Source organism: Oncorhynchus nerka, linkage group LG4 (genome assembly GCF_034236695.1).
Source record: "Oncorhynchus nerka isolate Pitt River linkage group LG4, Oner_Uvic_2.0, whole genome shotgun sequence".
Lineage (NCBI taxonomy): Eukaryota > Metazoa > Chordata > Actinopteri > Salmoniformes > Salmonidae > Oncorhynchus > Oncorhynchus nerka.
This window is the reverse complement of record NC_088399.1, coordinates 42,162,609-42,174,165: the sequence shown is the minus strand read 5'-3', so window position 1 is coordinate 42,174,165 and position 11,557 is coordinate 42,162,609. Positions and strand designations below refer to the sequence as shown.

General features: G+C 45.2%; 1 protein-coding gene across 1 annotated transcript in view; it reads right to left on the bottom strand.

The window, feature by feature from the left end:
* Positions 1 to 253: 253 nt before the first annotated feature.
* LOC115125345 (WD repeat-containing protein 70) overlaps positions 254 to 11,557 on the bottom strand; it is a 77,774-nt gene continuing 66,470 nt past the window's right edge. The window contains exons 16-18 of the mRNA XM_029654852.2: positions 9,923 to 10,039; positions 5,492 to 5,654; positions 254 to 492 (exon numbers count right to left, since the gene is read on the bottom strand). Of these exons, the coding sequence (XP_029510712.1) occupies positions 405 to 492; positions 5,492 to 5,654; positions 9,923 to 10,039 (368 nt within the window). The 3' untranslated portion in view covers positions 254 to 404. The remainder of the gene's footprint in view (positions 493 to 5,491; positions 5,655 to 9,922; positions 10,040 to 11,557) is intronic.

The window sequence follows — 11,557 nt, the reverse complement described above, 5'->3', positions numbered from 1 at the left end:
AATAAATATTTATTTGAAGGAGTGACTCACTGAAGGAAACACATGCACGTCCTTCAGTCCATGACTAAGACTGAGTGGACGTCCAAGAGGGTGAACTCTGATAGAATCCACCTTGATCTATCTGGTTTCTAAGTGGAGCATAATGCATCACAATAGAATCTTGATCTGGGTTGATCTTGGACTCTACAGGTCCAAAGACAATGCTATGAGCATCAAAGAGATGAGGTATAATGAGGTAAAAGTACTGCGAGTGTGACTTGGATGGACTGTCCCTTTTATTACTGTTTCTCAGGAGATCATAAACGGCACTACATTTGATTCAAGTACAGTAAAGTACAAAAACATGCACATATCCAAACACACCAGTGCACACTCGCAAACACACACAAAGGGGTTGCTGCGGCTCAGATCTTGCGTTTCTTCCACTCTGGTTCCTTGTCAGCCTCTTCATCAGACTCTTCCTCCTCTTGAAAGATGGCATCTGGTTGGGTCCTGGCAGAAGACAGGGAAAAGGGGAGACAACTTACTACACATCTTTTACTTTGGTACAGTACAATACAACCATCCTTATTCAATCCAAATAAGAGGGTCGAATTCAGGGCCAACCCTCAACAGACAATGAAAACAGATGCGGGAGATGGAAGGGACAAGATGAAGAGAGAACGGAGAAGTAGTGAAAGGACATAAACCAGTGCGGCGGGACAGGATGAGATTAAACATTCCTCTATTTTTATCACTCTGTCTATTCTGAGCAGTGATTAAAAACCAACATCTGTCCTGTGTGAGTTATGGAGGGGATGTAACACACTCAGTGAAACGTGCACAGACTTACGCAGAAAAGACACACATAAGGTTAGACTGTAGGAAGGAGTACGGGAATTAAGAATATGCTCTTCCAAAACCTTCACTAGTTCCAGCACCTCCTAAAACACCTGCAGTATGCCTCCTACTCTGTGACTCTTTCCTAAGGATGTTTTATAGACAACACCCACTCTTCCAGAACTTTCATCCAGGTCATTCAATGATCAGGTGAGAGAGTTGTAATGCAATATCCACTCTGTTCTGTCTCATGTGTGTTCTGATACCAGAGGGAACCCATTAAAACATCCCAACAAAGGGAGTAACCGGTTAATTTGGTCATGAATGTCACAGTACCCAAGTGCTACAATGCGACTCATTAGTGTCAACACTCCAATTAGCCGTGGTAATGAGTGATCTTCCCATACTGGGTGGATCGGCTGAACCAGAACCCCCAGATGAGAGGCTACAGGTAGGGTTACAGGGATCAGGGGGTGTACTTAGGCCAGACTAGATCAGGGTGTGTACTTAGTCCCCTCCTGTACTCCCTGTTCACCCATGACCGTGTGGCCAAACACGACTCCAACACCATAATTAAGTTTGCTGAAGAAACAACAGTGGGAGGCCTGATCACCGACAACGATGAGACGGCCTATAGGTAGGTCAGAGAACTGGCGGCAGTGTGGTGCCAAGACAACAACCTCTCCCTCAACCTGAGCAAGACAAAGGAGCTGATCGTGAATACAGGAAAAGGCGGGCCGAACAGGCCCCCATTAACATCGACAGGGCTGTAGTGGAGCGGGTCGAGAATTTCAAGTTCCTTGGTGTACACATCACCAACGAACTGTCATGGTCCAAACATACCAAGACAGTCGTGAAGAGGGCACGACAAAACCTTTTCCCCCTCAGGAGACTGAAAAGATTTGGCATGGGTCCTCAGATCCTCAAAAGGTTCTACAGCTCCACCATTGAAAGCATCCTGACCGGTTGCATCACCACCTGGTATGGCAACTGCTCGGCATCTGACCATAAGGCGCTACAGAGGGTATTGCGAACGGCCCAGTACATCACTGGAGCCAAGCATCCTGCCATCCAGGACCTACATAATAGATGGTGTCAGAGGAAAGACCATAAAATTGGCAAAGACTCCAGTCACCCAAGACTGTTTTCTCTGCTACCGCACGGCAAGCAGCACCAGAGCGCCAAGTCTAGGACCAAAAGGCTCTTCAACAGCTTCTACCCCCAGGACAATTTACATTGACCCCCCCCCTCTTGTAAACTGCTGCTACTCGCTGTTTGTTACCTGTGCACTGTCACTTCACCCCCACCTACAGTCGTGGCCAAAAGTTTTGAGAATGACACAAATATAAATTTTCACAAAGTCTTCTGCTTCAGTGTCTTTAGATATTTTTGTCAGATGTTACTATGGAATACTGAAGTATAATTACAAGCATTTCATACGTGTCAACGGCTTTCATTGACAATTACATGAAGTTGATGCAAAGAGTCAATATTTGCAGTGTTGAACCTTCTTTTTCAAGACCTCTGCAATCCACCCTGGCATGTCAATTCACTTCTGGGCAACCTCCTGACTGATGGCAGCCCATTCTTGCATAATCAATGCTTGGAGTTTGTCCGAATTTGCGGGGTTTTGTTTGTGCACCAGCCTCTTGAGGATTGACCACAAGTTCTCAATGGGATTAAGGTCTGGGGAGTTTCCTGGCCATGGACCCAAAATATCGATGTTTTGTTCCCAAAGCCACTTAGTTATCACTTTTGCCTTATGGCAAGGTGCTCCATCATGCTGGAAAAGGCATTGTTTGTCACCAAACTGTTCGTGGATGGTTGGGAGAAGTTGCTCTCAAGGGATGTGTTGGTACCATTCTTTATTCATGGCTGTGTTCTTAGGCAAAATTGTGAGTGAGCTCACTCCCTTGGCTGAGAAGCAACCCCACACATGAATGGTCTCAGGATGCTTTACCATTGGCTTGACACAGGACTGATGGTAGCGCTCACCTTGTCTTCTCCGGACAAGCTTTTTTCCGGATGCCCCAAACAATCGGAAAGGGGATTCATCAGAGAAAATTACTTTACCTTAGTCCTCAGCAGTTCAATCCCTGTACCTTTTGCAGAATATCAGTCTGTCCCTGCTGTTTTTCCTGGAGAGAAGTGGCTTCTTTGCTGCCCTTCTTGACACCAGGCCATCCTTCAAAAGTCTTCGCCTTACTGTTCGTGTAGATGCACTCACACCTGCCTGCTGCCATTCCTGAGCAAGCTCTGTACTGGTGGTGCACCGATCCTGCAGCTGAATCAACTTTAGCAGATGGCCCTGGCGCTTGCTGGACTTTCTTGGGCGCCCTGAAGTCTTCTTCACAACAATTGAACCGCTCTCCTTGAAGTTCTTAATGATCCGATAAATGGTTGATTTAGGTGAAATCTTACTGGCAGCAATATCCTTGCCTGTGAAGCCTTTTTTGTGCAAAGCAATGATGACGGCACGTGTTTTCTTGCAGGTAATCATGATTGACAGAGGAAGAACAATGATTCCATGCACCACCCTCCTTTTGAAGCTTCCAGTCTGTTAGTCGAACTCAATCAGCATGACAGAGTGATCTCCAGCCTTGTCCTCGTCAACACTCACACCTGTGTTAACGAGAGAATCACTGACATGATGTCAGCTGGTCCTTTTGTGGCAGGGCTGAAATGCAGTGGAAAGGTTTTTTGGGGATTCAGTTCATTTGCATGGTAAAGAGGGATTTTGGAATGAATTGCAATTCATCTGATCACTCTTCATAACATTATGGGGTATATGCAAATTGCAATCATACAAACTGAGGCAGCAGACTTTGTGAAAATTAATATTTGTGTCATTCAAACTTTTGGCCACGGGTGTACATGTACAGATTGCCTCAACTAGCCTGTACCCCTGCACACTGACTCGGTACACCGGTGCCCCCTGTATATAACCTTGTTATTCTTATTCTTATTGTGTTCATTTTTATTATTACTTTTAATTTTAACCTACTTGGTAAATATTTTTTTCTTCTTGAACTGCACAGTTGGTTAAGGGCTTGTAAGTAAGCTTTTCACGGTAAAGTCTACACTTGTTGTATTTGGCGCATGTGGCAAATAGAGTTTGATTTGATATTATGGCACCTTGGAGTGTCTTACCCTACTGACAACAACACTAAATGCTTGCTAAGCACACATACAGGTAACTGCCAAAATAAAGGAAACACTTGAGTAAATGAGGGATACAAAGTATATTGAAAGCAGGTGCTTCCACACTGGTGAGTTAATTGAGAAATGAACATCCCATCATGCTTAGGGTCATCGTGCTTAGGGTACTGTATACAAATGTCCAGTTGCCCATTATTTTGGCTACCATGGCTAAAATAGATCAGTGACTTTGAAAGAGGGATCTCAAAGGAACATAGGGGGTTTAAAGTGTGTGTGTGTCTCAGTCACCAGATCTCAACCCAATTGAACACTTATGGGGGATTCTGGAGTGGCGCCTGAGACAGCGGTTTCCACCACCATCAACCATCATTTTCACCCCATTCTGGAACTTTGAGGATTTATGACATAGAAATCCTACTAATTACTAGAGGGGCTATGGTCACATCTCTCCAATAGAGTTCCAGACACTTTTAGAATCTATGCCAAGGTGCATTGAAGCTGTTCTGGCTCATGGTGGCTCATCGCCCTATTAGGTTGGTGTTTCCTTTATTTTGTCAGTTACCTGTACCTGTATAGATGACGATGAAGAGGATGATGATAATGATGGTAACATCTCCATCACTCATCTCTGCACCTGTCCATTGGTGAGGTGATAAGCTATTGACAGACAATCCATTGGGATTGTGTCGCTATAATTAGACTGATGCATAATGGATGTGAACACCCAAACAAGCAGAGACAAGAGCCAAGAGAGGTGTGACTGTTGCTGTTACTCCCAGAGAGCCAAACCGGGGCCAGGCTACACTCCAACCTCACTCCCAGAGGGCCAAACCAGGGCCAGGCTACACTCCAACCTCACTCCCAGAGGGCCAAACCGGGGCCAGGCTACACTCCAACCTCACTCCCAGAGGGCCAAACCAGGGCCAGGCTACACTCCAACCTCTAGAGCAATAGCATCAACACGGGGAAATCTCTCTCAGGGGAGTGACCTATTCTTACGCCTGGTCATTTTAGACTTCGATCATTCAATTGAGTTAAAAGGTTATATAAGGTAAAACTGTCAACCTCAATAAGTTCATTCACTCATTTACTGTTCCAACTAAAATACGGTGAGCGTATCTCCTGCCAAACACCCTGCCATGAATTACATTGATATGGGCCTGTTCACACCATCAAGAGATCCGATACGTCTACAGAATGTGGAAGTTCTCCTTCAACACCTTTAGATCCTCAGCCAAGAATAGACCCGTTCTTTAGCCAGCGTGTCTGTGGACACTGAGGTGAAACACAAGCCCTCTCAGGTAGCTGATTGGTTGTTGGTGGGCCTCCAGGCCTAGGCTGCAGCTCTTTAAACATTCATGTGTCACCAAGCCAGCCAGGCAGGAAGGCTGGATCCTTAGCACAGCCACACTGCCATAAACTACACCCAGTGCAGACTCACCTTACTGTCTGTCTGCGTCATCCCAGGGGTGTGTGTGTGTGTGTGTGTGTGAGTACGTGTGGCCAGTCTTACTTGGTGTAGGCAGGGGCGACCCAGTAGGGGTTTTCGGAGGCCTCCTTGGCGTGTCGGAGGATGGCCTGGCGAGGATTGCTATCGTCTGTTTTGTCCAGAGCAATGTTCTTCACAATAAAGGAGGACAGAGTACCTCCATGGGCTGCCACGCGACCACCACGACCTGAGAGGAGACGACAACCACTGGATTAGGAACTCATGCACAAGCACAGACAGACAGGCACACTGGCAAAAGCATACACACCACCAAATATAGATGACAAAAAAAAGTCGACCACAAATTTAGTGACATGCAAGGAAACACATTCCTCTTGCGCCAAAACATACACACATGAGAACGTTGGGAAAAACATCCTCATCTCCGTAAGAGGGTATTTATGTTGTGTTTAAACATGGACTGGCACACACACACACACACACACACACACACACACACACACACACACACACACACACACACACACACAGTGAGGCCCAGCTGAAAGAGGAGACTCCAGTGATATCCTGTCTCAGTGGGTTGGTGTCAGAGGTAGCTGTTAGGGGAGGGTTGAAGGAGGTCCTCTTGCAAGCAACCAGCCAAAATCCCAAACATTGCACAGTACTTTTAAAAGGTAGGTTAATCAGGATGATAAACAAATGACAGTGAATTAGCCAACAAGTCATTCTCTCTCTACCTCCCTTCCACTTTGTCCGTCTCGAGGAAGAAGATATGGGACGTTTCAAGAGGAAAACTGGGGTGTAAACTTTCTCATAGCATCACAGCTAAACAGACAGCTGGGAGACATTTAGTCAAGAAAGGTTGTGGCCGCACCTCAGCTTATTTAGGGAGGGTCAGGTAGAGCGTAGAGGTTGACTGTATGCAGCGTGGACATAGGAGTTCACCTTAGTGCAGCAGTATGACTAGGCAGTTAGGGAAATGACAGTGGCCAAACGTGTTAGGAGTGAAAATCCCACAGGGGCTTAGAGTGAAAAGTATTTGTCACAGCGTGAAAATCTATACTGCTGTGTGACCCCGAACTGCTGCTGTATTACTGTAGAAAATATAATGTAGTGTATGAGTGGCTTTGGATGAATGTGTCTGCCGTCTGGTAAGCAAAGAACGATCGAGTCAATTCATTTCAAGAGGAAAACACTTCCAACAGTCAAGCCCCTGGATGCACCTGCCTTGGGTAAGAAGTGTTCCTACCACCAGTAATAACACTAGTAGACAGCTATAGTGGTGTTATTGGTCGTGTAACATTAATAACAGTAGACATATGTAGTGGTACATAACTGCCAAAATAAAGGAAACTCCCAACATAAAGTGTCTTAATAGGGCGTTGGGCCACAACGAGCTAGAACAGCTTCAATGAGCCTTGGCAAAGATTCTCTAAGTGTCTGGAACGATGTGACACCAGTCTCCCACAAGAAATTCCATCATTTGGTGTGTTTACGATGGTGGAAACCGCCATCTCAGGCACCTCATAATGACAAACATGTTTTTATTTTTTGTACATTTATTGAAAATGAAATACAAAAATATAAGTTTTCACACCCCTGTCAATAAATTGTACAAGCACCTTTGGCTGTGATTACAGCTGTGAGTCTATTTGGGAAAGTCTCTAAATGTCAACTTAGTGCATGTAAACTTCTGACCCACTGGAATTGTGATACTGTGAATTATAAGTGAAAAAATCTGTCTGTAAACAAGTGTTGGTAAAATGACTTGTGTCATGCACGAAGTAGATGTCCTAACCGAATAAAAATAAATAAATAAAAATAAAGGGAACACTTAAACAACACAATGTTGACTCCAAGTCAATCACACTTCTGTGAAATCAAACTGTCCACTTAGGAAGCAACACTGATTGACAATACATTTCACATGCTGTTGTGCAAATGGAATAGACAACAGGTGGAAATTATAGGCAATTAGCAAGACACCCCCAATAAAGGAGTGGTTCTGCAGGTGGTGACCACTTCTCAGTTCCTATGCTTCCTGGCTGATGTTTTGGTCACTTTTGAATGCTGGCGGTGCTTTCACTCTAGTGGTAGCATGAGACGGAGTCTACAACCCACACAAGTGGCTCAGGTAGTGCAGCTCATCCAGGATGGCACATCAATGCAAGCTGTGGCAAGAAGGTTTGCTGTGTCTGTCAGTGTAGTGTTCAGAGCATGGAGGCGCTACCAGGATACAGGCCAGTACATCAGGAGACGTGGAGGAGGCCGTAGGAGGGCAACAACCCAGCAGCAGGACCGCTACCTCCGCCTTTGTGCAAGGAGGAGCACTGCCAGAGCCCTGCAAAATGACACCCAGCAGGCCACAAATGTGCATGTGTCTGCTCAAACGGTCAGAAACAGACTCCATGGGGGTGGTATGAGGGCCCGACGTCCACAGGTGGGGGTTGTGCTTACAGCCCAACACCATGCAGGACGTTTGGCATTTGCCAGAGAACACCAAGATTGGCAAATTCGCCACTGGCGCCCTGTGCTCTTCACAGATGAAAGCAGGTTCACACTGAGCACATGTGACAGACGTGACAGAGTCTGGAGACGCCGTGGAGAACGTTCTGCTGCCTGCAACATCCTCCAGCATGACCGGTTTGGCGGTGGGTCAGTCATGGTGTGGGGTGGCATTTCTTTGGGGGGCCGCACAGCCCTCCATGTGCTCGGCAGAGGTAGCCTGACTGCCATTAGGTACCGAGATGAGATCCTCAGACCCCTTGTGAGACCATATGCTGGTACGGTTGGCCCTGGGTTCCTCCTAATGCAAGACAATGCTAGACCTCATGTGGCTGGAGTGTGTCAGCAGTTCCTGCAAGAGGAAGGCATTGATGCTTTGGACTGGCCCTGCCCGTTCCCCAGACCTGAATCCAATTGAGCACATCTGGGACATCATGTCCCGCTCCATCCACCAACGCCACGTTGCACCACAAACGGTCCAGGAGTTGGCGGATGCTTTAGTCCAGGTCTGGGAGGAGATCCCTCAGGAGACCATTCGCCACCTCATCAGGAGCATGCCCAGGCGTTGTAGGGAGGTCATACAGGCACGTGGAGGCCACACACACTACTGAGCCTCATTTTGACTTGTTTTAAGGACATTACATCAAAGTTGGATCAGCCTGTAGTGTGGTTTTCCACTTTCATTTTGAGTGTGACTCCAAATCCAGACCTCCATGGGTTGATAAATTTGATTTCCATTGATAATTTTTGTGTGATTTTGTTGTCAGCACATTCAACTATGTAAAGAAAAAAGTATTTAATAAGAATATTTCATTCATTCAGATCTAGGATGTGTTATTTTAGTGTTCCCTTTATTTTTTTGAGCAGTGAATATACATATATTTTACACCTTTATTTAATTAGGCAAGTCAGTTAAGAACAAATTATTATTTACAATGACGGCCTATAGATTTAAGTAAAAAATGTAACTCGGCCACTCAGTAACATTCAATGTCGTCTTGGTAAGCAACTCCATTGTATATTTGGTTTTATGTTTTAGGTTACTGTCCTGCTGAAAGGTGAATTCGTCTCCCAGTGTCTGATGGAAAGAAGACTGAACCAAGTTTTTCTCTAGGATTTTGCCTGTGCTCATAGCTGTATTTAGTTTATTTTTTTTATCCTTGCTGATGAAAAGCATACCCATAACATGATGCAGCATGTATGAATATGAAGAATAGTACTCATTGATGTGTTGTGTTTGCTCCAAATGTAACACTTTGTATTCAGAACAAAAAGTGAATTTTTGCAAATGAGATGCATGTTTTGGAATATTTGTATTCTGTACAGGTTTTCTACTTTTCACTCTGTCATTTAGGTTAGTATTGTGGAGTAACTACAATGCTGTTGAGCCATCCTCAGTTCTCATATAACAACCATTAAACTCTAACTGTTTATAAGTCACCATTGGCCTCGTGGTGAAATCCCTGAGTGGTTTCCTTCCACCCCGGCAACTGAGTTAAGAATGAGGCATTGGAAAACCTCCCTGGTCTTTGTGGTTGAATCTGTGATTGAAATTCACCACTCGATTGACGGATCTTACAGATAATTATATTTGTGGGGTATAGAGATGGTGTAGTCATTCAAAAATCACGTTACCCTCTATTACTGAACACGGAATGAGTCCGTGCAACTTTTTGTGTGATTTGTTAAGGACATTTTTTACTCCTGAACTGATTTAGGTGTGCCATAACAGATTGGTTGAATACTTATTTACTCAAGACATTTAAGCTTTACATTTTGTATTCATTTCTAAAATGTTCTACAAACAAAATGCCACGTTGACATTATGGGGTATTGTGTGTAGATCAGTGACACAAAATCTAAATGTAATCCATTTTAAATTCAGGCATTATCACAACAAAATGCGGAACAAGTAAAGGAGTGTGAATACTTTAAGGCACTGTATAATATATATGTGTGTATGTAGTGGAATTTTCCGTGTAATTTTACCTGGTCCAGTGACAGGGGGTTCAGGCTTGTGGGACTTCATTGGGTCCAGTCTGTCTTTTTCCAGCTGTTTCTTAGTGCTGCGCTGCCGGGCCTCGCGGAACATGGGAAGAGCATGGGCTGGCGGGAGAGAAAAAATTATAAAATATGAGAGAGCGAGAGAGAGGGGGGGGAGAAACAGAAAACGAGTAGAAAACGCATACATTAACAAACACTTCAACAAGCCTAAGTGCAGAGCATAGCGTAAAAGCCAAACACACCAAGTGACCTCTAGTGAGGTCTATAGCACTCTGCCTACTGCCTTGTTGGACACCAACACTATCAGGTCCATGTTTATATTTATATTTCACAGTTTGCTGAACACCACCACAATGCATGTCTTGGGCACTTTACAATGTAAGTGTGGATTCTATGTCTACACCTGAGTTATTGCGTGTCCCCAACAGTATGTGTACGCTTGTATAGCTGAGTAAGTACCCGTGTGTGTGTGTGTGTGTATGTGTTTCCTCAGGGGTTACAAAGGGACACAGAGTGGGCTAGATGAAGTGATTTTCCATTCAGGAGCCCCTGTTGTCACTGCTCAGTGTTAATTCTTCTCCTCCATGCTACATTAAGCAAAAAGGTTACTGTTAACAGATTTCCACTCTTTTCTCAATGGGCCATCACCACGCTTCCTGTCCCCTCTAATTTTCCAGCACTAGGGCACAAGTGCGTCACTCAGCGACCGCGGCCATCAGACACCGGCCAATAGTCTCTCAGCTTGTCGGTGATATCACATGATGGATATTAGAGAAGGGTTCTGTCACCTAAACAATAAGCTGTGTTTCCCTCCTAGTCTATCACGGCACAGCCAGGTGTCTTGTCCTCCAGTTACTGTTCACTCATTACCTCAGTGGGAGTGAGAGAGTCTTCTGTATGACGTTGAGAGAGCCACACGTCGTCCATGCACCGTGCAGCTGAGTGACTCGTGTGGAAATGACAGACTGGCTGGGTTAAAGAATGGTCAAGTGTGGTGGGTTGTAGGGAGGGGGGAGTGTGTTGATTCAGGAGAGGGGTGAGTGGGAGTATGATACGGGAGTGTGTGTGTGTGTGTTAGCGGGGGTATCACGCTGCCGGGGGTGGGCGAGGTGGCTGTCCCTGGCGTGACTGGAGCCCTGGTGGCTGACGCGTGGCATCATGCCCTGTGGCTGTCTGTTCACTCACTCTCACCCCACGCCATCAGCTAATGGCAAAACTCGCTGATGCTGCCTGCCTCTGAAAGCTGTGTGTGTGTGTGTGTGTGTGTGTGTGTCAGGGTTTCCGTTAGCTGGTAATAGACGGCTTGTGGATGATAAAAATTTGAAAAGCAGATAACTAAATTTGCCGCCGGCCAATTATCTGGGAGAAGGAAAAAAATCCCATTGCTAAACAATGCTATTTTTTACCTATTCATTAATGGAAATCCCAGTCGATGGAAATACATTTGACATGTCATGCTTATCCGTCTACAGGTTCATTTGCATAATTTTGTGGAATAAAAAATGGGGTATGTGTACATTCGGTATGCATCTTATTTATCATATGCGCACAGCGTTACAGCCTTTGAGCGGAAAATCTGTCAAACAGCTCTTCGTTGTTGCTAAGCTCCTCAAACAGCTC